Raw genomic sequence first — 23,231 nt, forward strand, 5'->3', positions numbered from 1 at the left:
TAGGCTGAGTCACAGTTTCACTAACTTTTATTCACCATGCTTGTACTTGTAGAAATCCAGAATTGGGAGTTCCAAGATCTGAGCAGAAGGAATAGAACTTGGGTAAAAGATTAAAAAGGTCAGGCTGGGGATTTAGCTCAGTGGTTCCGCCGCCTGCCCCACAAGTGCAAAGACCTGAGTTCAATCCCCAGTACAAAAAAAAGATCAAAAAGGACAAAGCTGATAGCATTAATTGCTCAACAAACCATGAAGTGGCACTGGAGGTGCAGCGCTGTGCTAGAGGGCTCGCCAAGCACTAGGTTCAACGCCCAGGCACCATGTGTGCACATGTGTGCGCATGCAGAGATAGCAGATGAAGCCATCCCTGTCCTGAGGACCACGTCTCCTCATGTACAGCGTGCCCTTAATTCCCTGCTCAAGTGCTGAACACCAGGCAGGGGGTGACAGGGGTGTACAGGACAGCGGGAGGCCAGAGAGAAACAGGGTAAATCTGCAAAGTACAAAGAATATAAATCTCTCTGACCTCAAGGGGCTTGAAGTCAAGCACCGAATATCTAACTCCCTAACTATGACTGGATGGGATTATTCCTTCTGTGAGCTAAGTCAAAGGCTTCCAGGAAATGAGCCTTCAGTTGGGCTTCTCAGGATCCAGGTAAGTGGGAAGAAAGGGAAGGGAAGTCCAATCGTGGAAAATGGGCTGACTTGCCAAACTAGTCGTGAAATCAGTCAACACCTTTTAGTTACCTGTTGTGAGCAAGCTAATGGCAGGGACAGGCATTTGGGATGCTCCTGTGTAATTTACATTTCCCCAAAGGACGCTGGGAGAGTAGGGGTGGCTGGACAAAACCTGGCAATAGGTTTAATGTTTATTTATCCTTGGTGCCAGAGATTGAACCCAAAGCTTCATGCATGCTAAGCAAGCGTGCTACCACTGAGCTACACTTCCAGCCCTACGAATGTGTTTTCTGAGCGGTGGTGACAGGTGCAAAGTGTATGGCCACAAAGTTGACTCTATCTGTGTTGTTTCTGAATAACAGAGGGAGAGGACTGAAGACCCCTGAAGAAGTCCTTGCAACGGTCCCAGAGTAAGACAAAGCAGATTCAGCTAGCATGGGGCCACACACAGAAGAACCCTTTCAACTGGGTCCAGCAGGACCAAGGCAGCGAGGAGAGACTGAAGGGACCCAGTCTTGAGCGAAGACGCCCAGAAGGTTTCCAAACAGGAAACCCAGTAAGGAGGAACAGCACACTCTTTCCAGTCCCCAGGACGGGGCGCTCTCACAGGAGGCTGGCACTTTCCAGGCCCTTCCCCATGTTCATCCTGTGATGTTCTCCAGGCTGAATGTCTTCTTCCCTCTGATCTGACAAAATCTGCTCTCTGTGCAGGAGATCTGACAGACACTGTGGGTGGAGAGCTTTCCTAGCACGCTATGGGCGGCTGGACTCCAGAACTGTTTGGGAGAGAAATCTCTCTCTCAGGACAATTAGAGATCACTGGTGAGTTGGGTCTCTAAAAGCTTGGGCTACGAGGCTGCATCCTGATCCTAGGGAGATGACAGCCTGGAGGGTGAACACCGGGCTTCCTCTGGGACACGTTCAGAGTCTCTTGACCCTCTGAGACCACATGTTCCTTATGAACCACTGCTCTGCCACCACTAGCTTCAAGTGCAGACTGATAAGCGGGAGATGGGGCCTGGAGTGCAGCACCTCCAATACCATCCTAGGTGAAGTCAGGTGCTGGGCTGGGGACCCACAGCTGGAACATGTACATGTCTAGGGACAGGCACCCCCTCTCCAAAGCGGGCCTTAGATTCAGGTGACCTGGAATTTATGCCCCTCCTCTGCCCTTTTTCAGATGGGTGACCTTGAACATGCTGCCTAACTCATTTGCTTCCTGACCCACAAATGAGACAAAATAATAAGACCAAAACCCCAAACAATGTACAAATGCTAGACAATATCAACTCGGTGTGTAGTGATTGCTAGTTCCAATGGAAGATTCATTTCTTTTCAGTGGCATGGAAAAATGAAATTCACAGAAGCATACCCAGCCCTGAAAGGCTCTAGTATCTCCAAAGGGAATTATGGAAACACACACACAACTGAGAACACCTTTGGAAATGGGAGGAGCCACTGAAAGCTACACTCCTCAAAACTGCATTATTCAGTATTTGAGTGATTTATAACATTAAGAACTACTGCACATTTCTCAGGTCTGAAATTCTCAAACTCTAGTCTTTAGGAAATGGGAGCATTTTTGTCCTAAAGGGACCAGCACCCCTAGACAGAACCAACACCACAGACGGAAGTGCCTTCAACCTTCACATTTCCTTTTAAAATGTCAGATTGGGCCAGGGATTTAGCTCAGTGGTTCTGCCACCTGCCTTGCAAGTGCAAGGACCCGAGTTCTATCCCCAGTACCAAAAAAATAACAAATAAAAAAATAAAAAGTCAGATTCCACACTGCATTAAAAACTACCGTCCTGGTATAGTACATGGGTTGGATCCCAAATGTCTCATTCATACTGAAATTATAAAAATGCTCTTACCACATGAACCAGGAGTCGTATACTTGGAATTCTTTGTCATGGGTGAACAAACAAAGCTTCACTACATTTCTACATTTTGAATAGCAAACCACAGCTCTGTAAATACATAGTTCTTGTCTGGTGAAATATCACCGTTTTACACTTTACTCCTTTAAGCTTAAAACCTAAAGTATGTGAACACAAACGTCATCATAAATACCCAGGTTCAAAATCAATCTACAGTTTGTACAGATAAAGTGAACATAGGTTATTTCTTTTTAAATCCTCTCCCTCCCTCTCACTTTCCCCACCACACACACAGAAAAATCCCTGGTGAGAGAAACCCACACCCATTACCCAGGCTCTACCAATCTTTCAAAAAACATTAAGAGCAAACATTAAGAGCCATTCAAAACCAAGGAAATGCCAAGACACAAGAAACTTTCTCCCCTGCAGAAGAAGCTATTGGAATTTGCAAGGAGCAGAATAAACAAAACAATTAAGTCATTAGCTAGCCTCCTTAGAGACCTGGGGCCTTAGGAGGCAGCCGGCACTAGGAGCAGGTGAGAGGCTGAAGAAAAACAAAGGGAATTTCCCCTTGAAACTGCAACAGATACAATCCTCGTCAGGAAATTTTACTTTCTGAGGGTCCGTAGTAGCTGAACAAGGGTAAAGCTGGATGGCTGCACTCAGATAAGAACTTCTGAGCAGAAAGGACCCGGATGAATTTTGTTTCCATTTCTGCTTGCAGAGAGCAGCACCATTTCTATCCTTGATCTTAGCCAAAAAGGTGGAGAAGCGATAGCAGCACCAGTTCTGTGGGGGACAAGTCGGGACTGGCGGTGTGGCCTCGGCCAGTTCATTGCCCTCTCAATGGAAGGACTGGAAGACAAGGAGGAAGAATCAGAGGCAGAACCCTTTCCAGCCCACCAGCTTCCTTCAGCGGCCACACTGGCTGATATCTGGTTCTATTAAAAGAAAACTCCAAAGGAAGCCCTTGTGTAGTTTTATTGAGAGGGATATTTTTATCTTTGAAAAACATTTCCAGTTTACAATGAGTTGTCTACTTTAATCCACCAACTTTCATTAATCACTCATTCATTGGAGGCTTGGCGAAGGTGATTGTTCTACAGACAGCCAGACAGTAGCAGTTTTTTGCAAGGCAGGCATGGAGCCACTGGGCTAAATCCCCGGTCCCCTGTAGCAGTTTTTTGATTACCTGTGAATCCTAAACACTTGAATTCAACCTATGTGCAGTAAAAAGCACACTAACTACTGCACTATGCCATTTTTAAAAAAATTCTTTTATTGGTACATTTTAGGTATACAATACATTTACATTAGCACTGGGTGTTTGTACCTGTACATGATGTATCTCGGTTCTTATTTTTTCCCCATTACCTGTGCGCCCTTCACCCCCTCCACCCTTCCCTATTTACATATTTCATTTCCATTTTTTTTTTCTTTTCTCGTAATTTTTCCTTTCCCTTCTTCCCTTTCCCCTTCCCCTCCCACCACCCCTACACCTTTGGACCTTTTCCTGTTTCAAATTATCAATTATTCATTTTACTCATTTTAATCCTTATTTACACTTTCAGTTTCTCACACCAGAAAAACTATTCGGTATTTACACATGTGTGTCCTATTTATTTCACTTAAGAGTATTACCTCGCTATGCATCCATTTAGCTATAAATGTCTCTAGTTTCTCATTCTTTATGGCTGAGTAGTACTCCATTTTATTAAAAAACCCACATCTTCTTTATCCAGTTTCCAGTTGATAGGCACTTGGGCTGCTTCCAAGCTTTAGCTATTACAAACTTGCACAATGCCATTTTAAGGCTCTTGATTCCCTCTTCCATCTGTTCTGTTAACAACTTCAACATCTACACCGGGGCAAATCACTGACCCCATATACCACAAATTGCATTGTATCTTCTGGAAGAACTCTCCTTCACAGATTCCTAAATAATCATGGGGAAAGGTTTTGAGGTAGGTCAGAAAAAAATAAAAGGTAGAAAGGAGACAAGGAAGTCAGGATTTTAAAACTGTACTTTGAAGAAAAACTACAGCTTCAGGACACAAAAGTTACTCAAGCTTTTTTCCCTACCAGGAAACTCATTCAAAAAAATTCCTAAAGATCTTAGGGACAAAATAAGGCTGTAAAATGTGTTCTGGACCTCTCCTTACTGCCTGTAAATTGCACTTCCTCCATCCTTAAAGAAGCAGCGATATCGGTGGGGAACATAACTCAACTTCAAACACAAGATGGCTTGGATTCTGACAAAGGCCGCCACATAGGTAACCTGACAGCCAGCAGGAATACACATCCTAGATCACCCTTCTTGCAGACATCCCCAGGACCCCATAAATATACCCATTTCTAGTTCAGAATGTGCATCTCCCACTACCCCTCCATTATGGCCCATACTCTACTCGAGCATGTACCAAAATTTCTGCCTAATAAACCTTTCCTGTGCTTCTTGTTTTTGTTTTTGTTTTATTTTGTTACTGGGGATTGAACTCAGGACTTTGCCCTAGCCAGGCAGGTGCGGCACCACTGAGCTACATCCCCGACCCTCTGTGCTTCTTACCGATGCATCCTAAAAATTCTTTTTATGAGACAAGAGTCAGTGAACCTCCAAGCAGTCTATATTTAAAATAGTTAAATTCTTCATCTCAGCTTCCAGAACCTCCTCAAATCCAGTCTCTACAATGAAAACTACAGTACTCTAGAAAAGGAGGTCAAAGTATACCTCAGAAAATGGAAAGATGTCCTGTTTCTGGATAGGCAGAAGCAATACAGTCAAAATGGCCATGCTCCCAAAACTGATACACAGATTTAATGCAATCCCAATAAAAATTCCAACAGCATTCTTCATTGAACTGTTGAAGGGCCGGGGATTTAGCTTAGTGGTTCCGCCGCCTGCCTTACAAGCGCAAGGTCCCAAGTTCGATCCCTGGTACCAAAAATAAAAGGGTACGTTGAATTGTTGAAAACAATCCTAAAATTCATATTGAACCAGAAGAGACCCAGAATAACAAAAGCAATGTGCTGGGTAACAAGAGCAAAGTGGGAGATATCACAATCCTGGATTTGATGTTATATTACTGAGCTACAGTGATAAAAACAGCATGGCACTGCCACAAAAGCAGGAATGTGGATCAATGGAACAGAATAGAGGATGCAAAAACAAGCCCAAGCACATTCAATTATTTGATCTTTGACAGAAGGGCCAAAAATATACACTGGAGGAAAGACAGCCTCTTTAATAAACGGTGCTGGGGAAACTGGCTATCCACATGCAGAAGATTGAATCTAGACCCATATCTCTCACCACCTATTAAACTAAAATCAAAATGGATCAAAGACCCAGGTGTGGTGCACACACCTGTAATACCAGCACTCGGGAGGCTGAGGGAGGAGGACTCCAAGTTCAAGGCCAGCCTGGGCTACATAGCAAGACCCTGTCTCAAAAAGAAAAAACAAAAATAAAATGAATCAAAGATGTAAATGTTAAAACAGAAATACTTTATCTGCTGGAAGATAAAATAGGTTAAAAAAAAACCCTTGCTGGGGTGGGGATTTAGCTCAGAGGTTCCGTCGCTTGCTTGCAAGGACCCGGGTTTGATCTCTGGTACCAAAAAAAAAAACAAAAACAAAAAACAACCCTTGCTGGCTGGGGATTTAGCTTAGTGGTTCCACCGCCTGCCCCGCAGGTGCAAGGACCCAAGTTCGATCCCCAGTACAAAAAACAAAACAAACTGGTACAACTAATATACAATTGGGGGTATGGGGCTACTCCTCTCCACTCACCTGAACCTGAGCAGTGCCTCTGCCCTTATCCTAAGGCCTACTACACAGAGGCAGAGATAGAAAAAGCAAAGACCCCAAGCCTATCCTGGAAAATTCCAAAGTTTCAAACCAGGACACACATGCACCAGACCAGGAGGCATGACCTGCAGTCACCTTTCTTTACCTGGAGCTCACTGAAGGTTCATCTATATGGACTGGATCTCCTACAAGCAGTTAGAACAAGGTGAATTCTGGGAAAGGACATGCGCAAAGACCCAGCTACAGGACTCGGCACCATGGAAGACCCCAGTGAGAGGTGCCCCAGAACTGGCACAACACCTGATGCCATGCTCCTTTCAAAGGTGGAAGCCCGCTCAGTCTGAGTGCACTGTCATCTTGATAAACTTTGCTGATTCTTCCTTATTGTTGTGGGTCACATACAATTCTTTGTTCGCTGCACATAAGAACCTAGGAACCTGCCCCAGACCCCAACATCCACAGCAATACAACCACCATAGGAATTGGCGTAGAGATTCCTCAAAACACTAGAAATAGAAATCCATTCAACCCAGCTAGTCACCTTCTCTATATTCTTCCCAGAGTTAAAGGCATCATATTACAGCAATACATGTATACCCATGTTTATAGCAGCACAATTCATAACGGCTAAATCTTGGAAGCAGCCTGTATGTCCATCAACAGATGAATGAGTAAGAAAAATGTGGTAAATACAATGGAGTATTGCTCTGCCATAAAGAAGGATAAACGAGTCATTTGTAGGAAAATGGATGTACCTCGAGACCATAATGTTAAGTAAAGTAAATCAGGCAAGAAGCTTAAATATTGCATAGTTTCTCTTATAAACCCGAAATATAAATAAATAGCAAAATAAAAGATGGATAATAGGAAGTAGGGATTAGATCTTTCTCCAATGGGAAGCAGGTCAAGAGATGGAGTGAGGGGGTAGGACGGGAAGGGGAAAGGGATGAAAAAGAATGAGGATGTGTTTTGTACATGAACCAACTCCCCATAGTGAATGCAATCGTTATGTACTGCAAACATGTGCTAATAAAAAATTTTTACAACATTATAGCTGCTTGGTGAAAAAAGCGTCCCAACAGCAGGCTGCTCCTACTGCCTTCTTTATCATCCTCCCTGCCATCCCCATGCCATCTTTCCAAAGGGCAACGTGAAGGAAGTGAGGAACAATCCCCACACCCCAGCCAACATCATTCTGACTAAAAGCAAAGGTGACATTTGAGTCACAGGACGCTGGCACTGGTTTGTTCCTCCTCTTCCTTCATTCCATTAGCCAAGGAACCAAGAGCAGCAATTTCTTGGAGTGGATTTTAAGAGTGCTTCACTGTGTCAGCAGTTCTGTATTCATTTTGTCCTTCAAGAAAAAGGCACTGGGTGCAGTTTAAAGAATGTCCACTGAGACACAGCTGAAGGAAATACAATCACTTTCTCCATTAAGTTTTTCGGGAACACTGTATGCCTAGCATGGAAAGTCACAGTGAAACACAGCAAGGAGGAGAGGCTGTGATACAAAGGACTTCACCTGAGTATCAGAGAAGACAAAATGTGCACAAACAACTGTGAGATCTTTGTATATATGGGATTTCGGAGGGAATAACCTCCAACTAGGAGACTCCAGAAAGTAGAATTGAGGCAGGCCTAAACTGAAAATCAGACGGTGAGGATGGAGAAGGGGAGGGTACTGGTTCTAGCCACTTTTTTTTGGTGCCGGGGATCCAACTCAGAACCCTGCACTTGAGAGGCAGGCGGCAGACACAATGAGCTAAATCCCTGGCCCTCTAGCCAGACTTGAGATGAAAGTGGAGAACACCCAAGCCTGTAAGAGAAGCGGCAGGTAAGTAGTTCAATCGGCCCAGGTGATCTATAGGAGAAACAAAGGCAGATGGAATCCACGTTGTACAGGTAGAATCAGAGAACTTCGAAGCTGGCGTAATCCTGCAGTTCCCTACATCTTATATTTGGAGCCTATACAATATACCTTTGCCAACTGACACTCAGACACAAAGGCTGCTAGACACTGGAGACTCTGATTCATAGCCCCAAACAAAGAGGACAGTGCCCCATTGTCCCCACGGAAGACAATGCTTGCCACACGGGCGCCCCGCACTCACTGGGGCTGGCTAAACAGGGCTGGGAGGAGGGAGGAGGGGGCTCCCTCTGTTCCCCAGCCCTTCACTTTGTTTCCTCCCTTCTGAGCAGGTGCAGACTGTTTCCTGCCTTCCAGCCTTCCTCCTCGGTCCTCCAAGGCGCAGAGGGAGGCTTCAGGGAGAGATGGACCAAGAGGCCTCGTGGGGAAGGAAGGGGGCCAGCTGTAGCTGTGTCTGGGGTGCCTGGGTGGAGAAGGAGGCGATCCTGGTGTTTCTCCACCCCGCCTCTAGTCCCAGGGAAGAGAAGCGAAACTGCAAGAATCCACTCCAGACTCTACTAGCTAGAGCCTGGCTGCCCATTTCCTTCTTACATGCCATCAATTAGTAAATATTAATTTCATAACATTAAAATAACAAGCTTTCAATTATTTACAGAAAGCCACAGCTTTATGTATCTCTTTGTGATCACAGAAAAGAAACTGGAAACCTCTATATAGGGCTGGAGATGTAGCTCGGCTGGCAGAGCACTTGCCTAGTAAATGTAAGGCCCCTGAGTTCAATCCCCAGTACTGCAGATAAAAATAAAATTTAATTTAAAAAATAAATACAGGATCGATGTTGTAATTGTTATGCTTCAGTGACTATTCTGACTGTCAGTAATAATACCTACCATTGCCTTCCGTTATCTGTGTGGGGACAGGGGTACTGGGATTGAACCCAGGGCCAAGCACTAAACTATATCCCCACTCCTTTCTAAAATTTTTCCTTGTGAGATAAGGTCTCACTAAGTTTTCCCAGGCTGACCCCAAAGGTGAGTCTACTGCCTCGGCCTCCGGAGTGGCTGGGATTACAGATGCTTGCCACTGCATCCGATTTATCTTATTAGTTCAGTGTCTCCGAGAATCTTACCAAAAAGTACTTTAACATACCACTTTAAACCTCCCTTCTCTCTAATAAGGCTTCAATATGTTTTATTTTCAACTGTTTCCAAGGAAAGCTGGTTTAGGATCAGGATTCCTGGACTGCAGATCGAGACTTGTATTCTAGAGCCAGCTCGGTTATTAAGTTGCCACGTGACTGAGGGACTAAAGGCAGGCCATTTAAATTCTCTAGGCCTTGGGCAGGGGATTTAGCTCAGTGGTTCTGGCGCCTGCCTCGCAAGCGCAAGGTCCCAAGTTCGATCCGTGGTACCAAGATAAATAAATAAAAATAAATAAATAAATAAATAATAAATTCTCTAGGCCTTAGAGGGCTATTTGGGGAGGTCACTGATCACTTTGGGGATTTACAAATCCTTTTTAAGGGAAAAATGGCCATGTGACTCCAAATACAATTTTACAGACCCCCTCCTTTGCAAGTAGTTTCAGGATACTTCTAATTTGCCATTCTATAGGTAACGTCATCTGATCATTGAAAGAAACAGGTATTATTTTTAGAGCCATTACCACTGGAGAGACACAAAGAAGAGGAATGAAGAGGCTGATATCCATGAACTCTTCTCACCAACCATGCCGAAAGGTAGTGCCTGAGAAGAGCCAGCATTGCCAGGTGGCAAGCCACCAGCCTACGCACCAACACAATACATGCCAAGGTATTATCACCAGCTTTTTCTCTGGGTGAGGCTGGGGCAAGCTAAGAAATCCCTTCGTGACTGGAGATGTCCACACTATTCTGCAAGACAAAGGCTGCACTGTTAAGTCAAAGGGAAGCTACCAGCCTTGGTTCCCCGAGACACACCCCTTCCTCTCCTTTAAAGAGTAGTCAGTGCCAAGTTTCACTTTATTTAAAAGCCAATGGAATATGGAAACATTTATGGATGAAATGCTGTCACAGCTAGGATCTGCTTCAAAATATACCAGCAGAAGGTGAAAACAGAGAAAAGATAGGTCATGAGTTGTCGATTGTTGAAGTGGGGAGATTAGTTTCTTTCAACTTGTGTAATTTTAAGAGAGAAAGTAAGAGAGGCAGAGAGAAAGAGAATATCAAAGTGAAAGATCTGAAGGTTAATGGATTTTTGGAGTGCACAGAGCTATATTCATCTAATTCACCTCTTGTTGAGGACCCCACAGATAGCAGAGCCTCTGGCTTACAGAATGTGGAATCGACACAGGATCATTTTGAGAATCACAGTCCATAAGACATGACTTTCAACCAAGGAAAAAATGTATTTTTGTCTGTGGAAGGAATGTCTTTCTCCACGTGGGCAGCTCAGGGCTGGCTAAAAAGGCAGAATTGGGCAGGAAGAAATCTTGCTGCCACCATGGAAGGCCTGAGTTCCACCCTCCAGTCCAGAAGGACATCCACCTCGGTCAGGTTCGACATGCCTCACTGCTCTGAGTTTGGGCTTAAGGTAAATGTTTGTTGTTTTCAAAAAGCTCCCTTTAACAGAAGATGATTTTTCTTTTTGTTGCTAAACTACTGCTTTTACCTTTTTGCAACAGCAATAGCAACAATAACAAACAGCAATTTTTGACTCAAGCTCAGGCTCATCAGTACAAAAGAACAGCAGCTGTCCTTCCTCATCCCTTGGGAAAATAGCAGTGGATGGATCAGAAACAATGGCGACTTCTCTGTCATACACAGGAGTTCAAAAGACTGGCTAGGGATAACTAGGGCGACCACACAAAGTATTCCTGCCTCAAAGTATTCACCCAATTAAGGAAAGCTGAGAGAGAAGACAGGCTGGGAGCTGTAGCAGGGCCTGTGGCCTTTTCCACACTGACTCTGGACTTAGCCACGTGACTGCTTTGGCCAATGGGGATGACTGCAAGCGTCATGCAAGGGAAAGTTTCTAATATGCCTGTGTATTGGAGCTTGTGCTCTTTTGCTGCCCTTGGTGATCCTGTGGCGTGACCACTGGTATGTAAACAAGTCCAGACCAGCCTGTGTGACAACAGAAACATGGCCAAAGCCATCTACACTGCCCTAGCTGAAAGTGGGCCAACGACTGGCCGGGAGTGAGGCTATCCCAGATCGCGCATTCCCAGCCAAGCCACCAGCTGACCACAGCCAGCAGATAAGCCAGCTTCAGTAAGAACTGCCCAGCCAATACACAAAATCATGAGAAGTAATAAACATTTATCATTTAAGCCACAAGTTTGGGCTTAAATTGCTACACAAAAACCCAACAGACAGAACAGAGAGAGGAAAGATGACTAAGAGATGCTAAGATATATTGAACATCCTGGCACATGTCCCCTAATGGCTCATTACACAGCAATCGATGGAACTTACTATCGATTCAACGGTGTGTCAGCTGTCATCAAAATAACCTAACACAGATCCAAAACTGACTGTTCACCCCAATATTCATCTTAAAACAGTATTTACTACAACTTTTAGAATCTATTTTTAAAAATCTTTTAGAATCTGTGGCCAGAGATTTAGCTCAGTGGTTCCGGTGCCTGCCTCGCAAGCGCAAGGTCCCGAGTTTGATCCCTGGTACCAAAAAAAACAAACAAACTTTTAGAATCTATTGAGTGGGCTTCAGACGTTTATGAACCTCCTAAAATTATATGAATTGTATGTGTTTATATACACTTGTTTTCTTCTTGACTGGAAAAAGATGTTCAAACTACAGTAAAATAACAAAGAAATATCCAAGTACACACTGCCTAGAAATAATGATTTATTTCAGCCTATTTGCTTTGGATTTTTTTAAATATATAAAAAACATTACTGTCCCTCATGTGTGAGGGGGCCACAATGAGCTTCCCAGAGCATACAGAGCACACATTTAATACATATTTGGCAAATAAAAGAATGAACAATTAGGAACCATGTCACGTCACAACAGAATTCTAACCAGCTGCTGCTGACTTCTTGGGGATATATACAACACCTGCCCGGACAGTCTCCAAATTCTGCCTCCAGAGCTCTTATTTCACACTACCAAGGTTGCAACTCCGGAAGGAAGACAAAAGCACTCAGAGGTTGAAGTAGATCAGATCACAACCAAAGAAGAAGGCAAGCTTTGTATGCCTCAGCCAATAACACATGGGAAAGGAAATGATGTTACCAGTACAGGTTACTGTTGGACAAGTTCACTTGGGTGGGTAAAATACGGAGCTTATGGCACTTGTAAGATGAATGGGAGGCAAAAACATAGGTGTGAAAGGTTTTAAACAAATTCTACTGGTCTGACATGATCACTCAAGGATACCCAAAAGCAAACCACCCAGGGATTTGCAGTACCTGGTCCAGTTGATGGCCCCTTTCGACATAAGGTGAGACACAGACAGCACATCCACAATGGGAAGAAGTTCAACACTCGCCAAGAGACAGTGCAGAATGAGGCACATCTGGATCTGCCCATCTTCTGCCTCTACATCTAGTGCACTTGCTGCCTGGCAGAGACCACCTTCAAGACTGACCCTGAGCTAGTCGTGGTGGTGCACACCTGTAATCCCAGCACTTGGGAGCCTGAGGCAGGAGGATGGCACATTCAAGATCAGCTTGAGCGACACACAGACTGTCTGAAAAAACAAAAACACAGATGCCACCCCTCTGAGGTTCAGCTTCAACATGCTTCCAGGCCAAGAAATTCCTGCAGAAGAGGGTGCCGAAGGAGAGGGCAGAAGGGGTTGAGCAGTGAAGGTGCTGGAGAATGGGACCAAGGAGTCCAAGTTGGAGTTGGAGATTCTGAAGAACCAGCAGGAGCTCGAAGACCTGAATGAGCAGCAGGCCCACATCCACTTCCTGTGGCGGCGCTGCCTGTGAATGAAGAAACAGGAGAAGGAGGAGGAAGAGTGGCAGAGGAAGGTAGAAAAATGCTCCCACCTCGACCTGGGTGGCTCTCCTGCCCACCCTGCCATCATCTTGGATGAGGTCCAAAGGCAAAGAGGAAGCCAAAGAGCCAGCTGAGGAGCAGAGGCAGCAGGCACCAGCTACTGGGCCTGCTCCTGATAAAGGCCGATCTGGATGGCAGCACCAGATGTGCTCCCCCAAAGAGCAGGAAGACAGCCGATTCTGTACCCTAGATGCCGGGGACTTTATCCCTGAGCCAGCTAGGTGCAAATTCACACAGTAAGGAGAGCAGCAGCAACTCAACCCTCAAGTGGTCCCTCCCAACCATCAAGGGTCACAAGCCCACCCTCGGCCACATCAAAGGCCATAGGACCTGGTGGTCAAGGGCAGGAGGCATAACTGGCAAGCACTAGCATCCTGCAAAGCCTGCTGGACCAGTGAAACTTCACCCCAGGGACTAAGCTTCTATCTCATCCTCTCCTCTCACCAGCCACTGAGCTCTGCCAGTCCTCACCCCAGCACTGTACTGAGAGCTGTCATCCCTGAAGCATCTCTCAGCTGAGACACACAGAGAGTACAGAAGGTCCTCTCTTAAGCCATCCATTAGCAGGGGCACCAAGTGAGCCTTCCTGACCCAGTACACACTTTTGGGTCAGGGCCTAGGGGTGTGGGGTGTGCACATCAAACTTGCCCATCCTTCTCCAACTCGACACTAAAAAGGGGATCCATGTCACGGACGCCACAGAAGGCTGAACAACCCATTACTCACCACAGCAGCTATACCATGCTCAAGGGGGAACGCTCCTCTCAAAACACACCTGAACATCTATCTCTGTACAGTTAGGGCTCAGGTTGGGCAATCGGGCTACATGGGATTATCCTGCCACCAAAATATGATAAATATGCTTACCAAGGAGAAGGGTGTAGAAAACAAGGGGAAAAATGCAGAGCACAGATTATATAGTTGCCTCATAATTACAACTACATAAAAGCAATGTGTGTTTGGATTGGAAAGAAACCCAAAGGCATAAAAATAATTATTGTGTTGGCAAATAATGGTATTACGATGAATTCTTCTAAGTTTATTTTTTATCGTCTTTTAGAATTGATATTGACATAGTAATAAATCAAAAATAAGTAACAACCTTCCATCTACAAGCAGGCCTTCTTGAATGGTCCCAGCAAACTACCCGCTCATGTCTAGACTCTTAAAGAAACAAACTCTAATCCATCCTCATTTGGTGAGAAAAGTCTTATTAGACTGAGATCAGAAAACTCTGCTACCAGCTTCACTATAAACTAGCTCTGAGTCTTCAGAAGTCATTTAACCCCTTTAGACCTGGCTAGGAAGTCATGCAGTGTATGTTTCTATAATGTAGTTTATGATTACAAGTAATTTTATAGTTTATATTGAAAAAGTATCCTGAAAGTCTCATGAGTTCAGAGGTGGGGCTCTTGGAAAGTAATTAAATTATGACAGCTCTCAGTTCATCAGTGGATTAATACATAGATGAGATCATAATTAAATGGCATTACTGGGTGATAAGGGCAATTAGGAAAGTAGGGCTTAGTTGAAAGGGGTGGATCATGGGGACATGAACCTGGAGATTATGGGTGATCTCCAGCCCTTCCTATCTAGCTCTTTCCTACTCTCTGCTTCCTGGCTGCCAGGAAGTGAGCAGTTTTCTCCCACCATGCCCTTCTTCCATGATGTTTCTCCTTTGGCACAGGCCTAAAAGCAAGGGAGACAGATGACCATGGACTGAAACCTCTGAAACTGTGAGCCAAAATAAATCTTTCCTCCTTTAAGCTGTTTATGGTAGGTACTGGGTCACAGTGATGGCAAACTGACTAACCAAATACATGAACGAATTCTTTTTTTTTTTTTTTTTTTAGGTACCAGGGATTGAACTCGGGTCCTTGTGCTTGTGCGGCAGGCGGTGAAACCACTGAGCTAAATCCCCAGCCCCATGAACAAATTCTTAACACACATCAGATGCTGACACCCAAGACAGTGCAGACCCCACCCACCAGGACAGTTCCTATACTTAGTTGCCAGAAAGAGGGACTTCCTTTTTGTCCTCTATAGCTTGCTCTCCATGATACTGCACATCCTCAACAGGGCTACTTTTTCCTCCTGTGAGGCAGAATGTAATTTTTAAAAACAGCTGAAAGGGGCTGGTGCTAAGTCTGGTGAGTAAGATGGGTGGCTAATGTTTTAGGTCAGAAAGGAAGTAAGAAGAAAACAGATTTTCTTATGGAGCTCATAAACAACCATTGCAAAAGTGCTCTGAACAATGGCAATGAGGTTCCCATGGTGGCGACTCAGAAGGGAAGGTCAAGTTCACTCAGACACACAGTATGCGTTCTATGGCTTGTCACAGTAATATAATTATTTCAGAGAAGGTTTTTCAGATTTTTCTCTCAAGGGTGACTGTCAAAAAAATATGTTAAAAGGAGAGACACAAACGCTCCATTAGGATCGCAAAAACCTCTGTCTCTGCCAAAATAAATTCTGAATTTGAAATTCAAAACACAATGTTTACCATTATTACAGAATGTGCTTGTAGGGCAGAGATGTTTATTTTTAATACCTTTGGTATTTAACCTTTAACCCTTTATTTGCTCTGCAAACACCAAGTCCAAGTAAGGAAAAAATAAAAATATTAGGGGCTAAGTTGTAGCTCCATAGTAGAGCACTTGCCTAGCATAAGCAAGGCCCCTGGGTTCAAACCCCAGCACTGCAATAAACACACAAATTTTAAGCTTTTCATCACAACAGTAAAAACACAAACTATTGTATCTTTATTAAAAAAAAAAAAGTAGAATACTCAAACTTGCAAAATCATAGTTTTTATATATTCAAAGTACACTGCAGTTGTAGGTTTTTTGTTTTGTTTTTTAGATAAAGTCTCATTGTGTTGCCCAAGCTGGTCTTGAACTGTTGAGCTCAAGTGACCCTCCTGTCTCAGCCTTCCTAGAAGCTGGAACTAAGCTGTGCCATCACACTGGGCATAATACCTTGCCCTTGCATAGAGGTTTCAAATTATATCTATAGGTTGAAGCTGATGAAAGGAGCTTTCACAAGCTGTTACCAACTATGATCTCTAGTCCTCATCTCATCAGGAAATGCAAAGTACTTCATGTTGTTCCTTTCATTTAGTCTCATGTGATCTCAGCCATGCTAACTCCGGCTACGAGAGCAAAGAGTCTGAAATATTCCAAGTCATAAAATGCTCGCTGCTGGTCACTGCTGCCCAGGCCTAAGGATGGGGAGCTGGCTTCACGGGGTGTGGAGAATTTCAAGTACCAGAAGCTAGATGAAGATTTTCTCTGCTTTGGTACCTTAGAGATTCTATGCATGGAAAATACCATTCAACTCCCCCGCTTTAGGGAGGTGCAGTGAGAAGTGAGGCTGTGTCAGTAAGAGCCACTGCCATGTCTGTGGATGTGGCTTAAATTTAGAGGGCCATGCTGTGGCAGGGCGGGGGGAACCTCAGAGGTCCATAGGACACCACATGGAGGTTTACAGTCCTGGCTACAGACAGCTGACCTACAGATGAATGTGGCCTTTAAGTGACATCAGGAGACGTTTAAACATTGGCAGATCTAGCACAAATATCTGGCTTTCTGGCTTCTTTGGCAGAACAAGGCAGTCTGGTAATATGGTCAGCGTAGCCATGGCCTAGGGTGAGTGTTCTGCATTTACTTTCTAAACACCAGCCTCCCCCATCAGATTGTATCCTGGCCTCCACCCACAAAATTTACACCACTGATAAAGCTGTAACCCCCAGCTAAACCACTGACGAGGTGCTTTCACCTTCTGCAAAAGTCTCCCACATTTTCCATCTCTGCCTGCTGCCCCACTCGGCTTCTTTCCAAAGAGAGCAAGCCCTGGGTTGGCCAAACATTTCCTCCAAGGACAGTCCACTCACACTTGCCCCAGGGAGGTATCTTGGGCTACAGAGCTTTTTCTAATCTCCCTGTCATCAACAAAACATCTGTGCTTCACCCAATTCCTTTCCCATTTGATTCTGTTGGATTCTTTTGTTTCAGCCAGAGGACCTCTAGCAATCTGATAAACTAATCAGTGGAAATGAACTAGGTTATCTTCCCAACAGCCATTTTTGAAATGGATTCCAGGCTTTCAAAATATACCTTGGCCTCCACCCTAAGGAATCCATCTACCTGTGGTCAGTGATCCACAAGATTTCTAACTTTGTTTTGGTACCAGGGATCAAACTCGGGACCTTGTGCTTGCAAGGCAGGTGGCAGAACCACTGAGCTAAAGCCCCGGCCCCCAGATTTCTAACTTTGTATGTCTCTTCTTATGCATTTCCACGCATAGTATCTGCCACCTACTCACAAGTAATACTCAAGGAAAAGGGAACAAATTTTGGACATTTTCTGAGGTAACGGCCAATTCAAATTTCCTCAAATATTTCTGCATATTTAGTTCAGAGATCTTAAGAATCACAATTTCTGGGTCCAGAGCACACACCAGACCTAAAGACAAGAGTTTCTGTCCACCTAGCCACCCAAACTGGTCATGGCCATACAAGGAGATCTTCCTTTGCAGTTGATGAGAAAAGCCAGATTTTACAAAGGAAACTTAGGTGTATTCTGCTATCAATTAAAGCCAAGGGGACATCTGTCTCCTCCTAAACACTCACCAAATTGTGAAGGTGTGCAGAGATGTTTTTTAAAAAACTTCGTTAAGTCTACTAAGGAAACAGAGTCAACTATTACCTGTTAATGTTCTTGGTTTTCCCAAGAGGAACAAGTGTCTCAAATTGGGTTTTCAGGAGAACGATATGAAGTGAACTACTGTACATTGTGTTCATGAGTCAGAAAGGACAGTCTTGAGTATGAGTCACAACTAAGTCTAGCTAAGGCCTTGGGTACAAATGGAGAGCCTTTCTGTGCTACCAAACTTCCTCAAAGACCACACACACATGTCCATGGCATAGGTGTTCGTCCTACAAGGACCTGTGCTCCTGCTAACTCTTGGCCACACCCGTGGATGGAATCATCCCTTCCCTTCCGGTTCGGAGAAGCTGAGAGATACAAGCAGGCAGGTCCATACAGGTGTGGGACACAAAATGAAGCTTCATTTGGCTCCATGGACTCATATAAGATTTTTTTTTTGGTACAGGGATCGAACTCAGGACTTTGTGCTTGCAAGGCAGGCAGCAGAACCACTGAGCTAAATCCCCGGCTCTCATATAAGATTATAACAGGGATTTCTAATTATGTAAGACGTTCGTGCTCCCTTGTAAGGCAGCAGCAGTATCTAATGAAGAGAACTTTTCAAGTCAGGGAAGAAACGATTCATTTAATTTTGGCCAAATTACAGTGGATCTGGGAGATCTATCAAGGGCACAGCCCCGATTTCAGGATAGCCAGCTGTTTCAACTCTTCCGCCAGGGAACTGTGGCCTCAAGAACCATGTCTGATGGCAGATAGTCTCCTGGCGCCCAAAACATGCCCATCTGTGTGGACGGCAGGGAGCCCGTGGACAGGTAAGTCACACCTGTCCTGCAGTAAGTCGGTTCTGGCAAGGCCTCAGGTAGGACTCTTCTGCATCCATTCCACCAAACATTTAATTCAACAGCTGTGCAGGCAAACTGACCATGGAGTTTCCAGGTCTCCAAAATCAGCCATCCTGGATTACTTTTCAGTCTGCTCAGCAAGAACGAGTTTAAGAAGGGAGAGTTAACTTTCTCAAGGTACCACTCCAGTAATTAAATTTGGTAAGATTCCTTAAGCTCTTGATACAAACATCTTTCCTTCCTTCCTTCTTTCCTTCCTTTTTTTTAGAAATATTGAACCGCAGAAAATACAGCAGTTTTAAAGAGCTAGGACCACTGTGGTGGCCAGGTGCCCAACTCAGTCACTCCACTGAAAGCACGCCCAACGTAAATGGTTTTCTGTAGACTTCAAAAAATAACATGGAGCAGGCTGACTTCTTAACCCTCAAAACTGGAGGAATAAGTTTATTTACAGATAAGTTTTCTCTCAGATGGAGCAAAGGTGACATAATTTTGGACTATGTAAAAAGTAAAAGGTCTGGTCAAGAATGTCCTTTAAAGGTTTTGTTTGTTTTTTGAGTTTTCTCATACTGAGCGCTGGGTCCAAGGCCGCGTCTGGGCTGGGGAGTCGGTGCCCTGGGCTCTTGCTCTTCCGGCAGACTGGTCGGGCGGGTCAGGGGTTCTCAGAGAGCGCCCTGCCGGGTATCTTTTCCCTTAGCTTCACTTTCACAGAGCCTAAACACCCCCGACCTAGAAGAGGACGCGTTCATCCACCTGGGCGGGAGTATTTGGGGAAAGGAGAAAAAAAAAAAAAGCAAGGGTGGAAACTAGGAAACCTTGTAGAACTTTTCCCCCCTCTCTTCTGAAGGGTTGCCAATCTCTTGAAAACAAGAGTTCGTGCTTTTGTGTCTCAGAAGGAAAACGACACCACCCGGGAGCCGGAGGGCTGTGGCTGAGGTTAATGGGGCGGGAGGGGGGTGCGGCTGGGCTGCGATCGCAAGGGAGCAAGAGAGTCACAGACGAGCGAGGCGGCCGCGTCCCTGCGCCCCAGGTGCTAACCGGGGAGCCAGCCGAGGACCCCTGCACTGGTGAACGCCGCTGCGCGCGAACCCGGAGTCCCGGCCGTGCGCGGGCAGGGTCTGGTCGTCGGCCAGGTGGCCCCGAGCGCCCCGCCAGGTGCGGCCTCACCTGCGCCCCAGGGGACAGATGTGCCCCCGTCGCCCGGACAGCCGGCAGCCGCCGCGACCGGCCACGGAAAGTTTGGGGACTTGAAGGAAAGTTTTCCTCGGCCCCTTGATCCTCTCCCCCAACCCCGGCGACGCAGAGCGGGGAGCCCCGCGCCCCGGCCCCCGCCCGGCCCGGCCCGGCCAGACTCACCATGGTGACCCGCGCCTCCGCCCGGCCGGCCCTGCCGCCTGTGTGCGAGCGAGCCGGGACTGGACCGCAGTCTCGGGGCGAACTTCAAAAGTTGGTTCCAGTCGCCAAAATCAGGCTCCCGACACCCAAGCGCTCACAAGAGCCAATGGGAACCCAGGGGAGACCCTATGCACGGGGGTCGGCGCTAGGTGAGGGCGGCACCCGGGCTCGGCAGGCGCGGCGCACGATCGGGCACCGGTGCGCTCGGCCCGGCGTCGGGCGCCCAGCTCCGCGCTGCGCCCAGGTCCCCGCGGCGCTCCCCGCCGCGCGCTCGGCTGCTCGGCTGCGCTCGGCCCGACCCGGCGGCCTGGCCATAAATGGAGAAGTCGGCGCGCGCCCGGCCAATCAGCGCGCGGGGCGCAGCGTCACCGCTCGGGGAAGCCGGCGCGGCCAACAACGCGGAGCGGTCGGAGAGCCGGGGCCCTCTGGGTCCTGTAGTCCGCGCTCCCCGGGCTGCGGGGACACGGCTACCCGGCCGCCAGGGCAGCAGCTGCGGGAGACGCAGGGCCAGCGCCCGGACCTATGTCGCCAGACTTTGCTAGAAGCTTTTTAAATTTTTTATTTTTGTAAAGGAGATCTTTTATCAGCATAAAGATCAGCGTCCTGGCAGCAGCCCAAGAAAATCCTTTTTCTTTCCTAAGTCTGGATTGTGAGGAAAGGCAAAAATATCTTCCCCGTCCCCTCCTTTTACCTGGATTTCCTTGGGAAACAAAGGAAGCCCGGAGAGGGGGTGTTATGGGCGAAGGCGCGCAGGTAGAGGCGGGGAGAAGGCGCACCCCGGCGCGGGCAGCCCTGCCTGCCAGCACGCAGAACATCGGACCGCGTCCCAGTGCCAGAAGTCAGGTGGGCGAGCAGTACCCGGGTGGGGAAGTAGGGTAGGGGGTCTGATTTTACTGTGTAAAAGCCTGAGGATGTCACCTGGGGCTGTCCTAGAACCTGGAAGGTAAGATTTGGACACTTTCTGGAGCTGGGCGGTCACCTCCTACTTGAATACTAGATCATAGAGTTGGGAAGGAACTTTCTTAACATCACCTTGCCCAGAAAGGGTAAAACAATCAATGTGCTGGAGCCGCACAATGAATGGGCTACCTGTCGCCACGTGCTCCAGGGAGGGAGTAATTGCTAATGGGTATGGGTTCTTACTGAGGCAAGGAAATTGTTCTGAAATGAGACAATGGTCATGGTTATAAAACTTCGGGAATATACTAAAACTCCTGAGATACACATTTTTTATAGCATGTGAATTATATGTTTTTTAAACTGGAAACAAATCAAATCATTTTAGTTATTATTCACTTACGCAGAGAAACAAATGTAACTGAATGCCCACCATGGGACACGGGCCACACCAGAGACACAACTGGTCCTTGCTGAGCTTGCGGTTTTAGAAGTGGGGAGACAGATGACAAATTGAAAAGCATTAACTGGGCATGGTGGTATGCACCTGTAGTCCCAGACACTCGGGAGCCTGAGGGTCGCGTGACCCTAGGAGTTTGAGGTCAGCTTGGCAACACAGCAAGACCCTGTCTCAAAAAAACAGACAAATAAAACAGTAATAACGTGTGCCACTAGTTTTGTGCAAGGACCTGCTATACTGGGAACTCTGTTCAGGGCAGAAGATCCACGGGGCAGCAATTGGTAGGGGAAAGAGAAAGGAACTAGCATGGGACTTAAGCATTGCTGCTTCTTCGGCACGGCCCAAGGGTACATGGGACTCCAGATCTTACTGGGGCTGTCAGCCTCCAAATACTACTCTCGTGTCTTCGGAAGTCATGAACAGATTTCCTAAAGGAGGATCGGAGCTTTCTAGTAAGACAAGAAACACCACTCAGGTTGGAAGTGGCATACTGTCAGAGTCATGGTCAGCCCTGATTAGGAGCTGGACTGACATGGGCTTCAAGCTTTTGTGCCCACGTTTGATTCAAGGATACACAAAACACTGAACCCTCTCTTAATAATCCACTGATAGTCTGCCGATCTTGGATTTATTGAAAACTACCTTGCAGCCATTTGTCACTTGCATTATCGTTTAAGGTTTTGTTGTTGTTGTTTGTTTTTTTGAGACAGGGTCTTGCAAGTAGTCCAGGGTGACCTCAAACTTGTGATCCTCCTGTCTCAGCCTCTTAAATGCACGGATTACAGGCATGGTAATCATGCCCAGCTAAAACATTTAAAAAAAATTTTTTTAAATCTCAAATGATGGGGGCTGGAGGGGCCAGGCTTCAAGAGGTTGAGGCAGGAGGATCATGAGTTAGAGGCCCGCCTGAGCTAAATAGATACTATCTCAGGTAAATAAATAAAAGTCACAGGGAGGTCCACAGGAGGCTGAGGCAGGAGGATCACATGTTCAAGGCCAGCCTGGACAGTTTAGCAAGACTTTGTCTCAAAGTAAAATTAAAAGGACTGTGGCTAGAGCTCAGCGGTAGAGCACTTTCCTAGCATGTGTGAGGCACTGGGTTCCATTCCCACTACCACCAAAGAAAAAAGAAATTTTACTTTTATTTGCCCTAATAATCTCTTTCCGATTTCAAGAGATGATCCCAGTTTTAATAAGTGAGACTTTGATGAGGCTACACGCTTATGATCACTTTTCATGATTTTATACTATAATCCCTTTCAGATTATATATTTTGTATATAAAGATTAATAAATTATATATATAATATATATAAATTTTTATGAATTTGAAGTCTGGCTTTTCCATTTAACCAGCTCTGTGAGATCATTTTCTGTTTGTTTTTGTGGTGCTGGGATTTGAACTGAGGGTCCCATGCACAATAGGCAAGTGCTCTGCCACTGAGCTACGTCCCCACCCTACCTGTGACATCCTGATTTCCCCAAGTTTCAGTTCTCTTCTGTGTACAGTAGGCTGATGTGAGTGTAAAGTGCAGTGTGTGTGAAGATGGTCACCAGCTGTGAGCCCTTTGTCCCGTCCCCCATCCAGTATGAGCTAGGCTAGGAAGTCTCACCCAGGGCCCTGGGTGAGATTGGATGCAGCATTGTGAGGCTCTCTGTGTGCCTTTCCCTTCACAGTGAGTTCAGAGCTCTCACAGAATTCTCCCCACTGCCACGTCTGCCAGAACATTAGG

General features: G+C 46.0%; 1 protein-coding gene across 2 annotated transcripts in view; it reads right to left on the reverse strand.

The window, feature by feature from the left end:
- The window catches only part of Myo1e (myosin IE), a 184,260-nt gene extending 163,843 nt beyond the window's left edge, over window positions 1–20,417 (reverse strand). For both annotated transcript variants that reach the window (XM_004855726.3, XM_021237149.2), the window contains exon 1: window positions 20,104–20,417. In XM_004855726.3, the coding sequence (XP_004855783.1) occupies window positions 20,104–20,106 (3 nt within the window). In that variant the 5' untranslated portion in view covers window positions 20,107–20,417. The remainder of the gene's footprint in view (window positions 1–20,103) is intronic.
- Between the last annotated feature and the right edge of the window lie 2,814 nt (window positions 20,418–23,231).

The sequence above is a fragment of the Heterocephalus glaber genome, unplaced genomic scaffold (assembly GCF_053883595.1).
Source record: "Heterocephalus glaber isolate CG9 unplaced genomic scaffold, H.glaber_assembly_v1.0 deba00001689, whole genome shotgun sequence".
NCBI lineage: Eukaryota > Metazoa > Chordata > Mammalia > Rodentia > Bathyergidae > Heterocephalus > Heterocephalus glaber.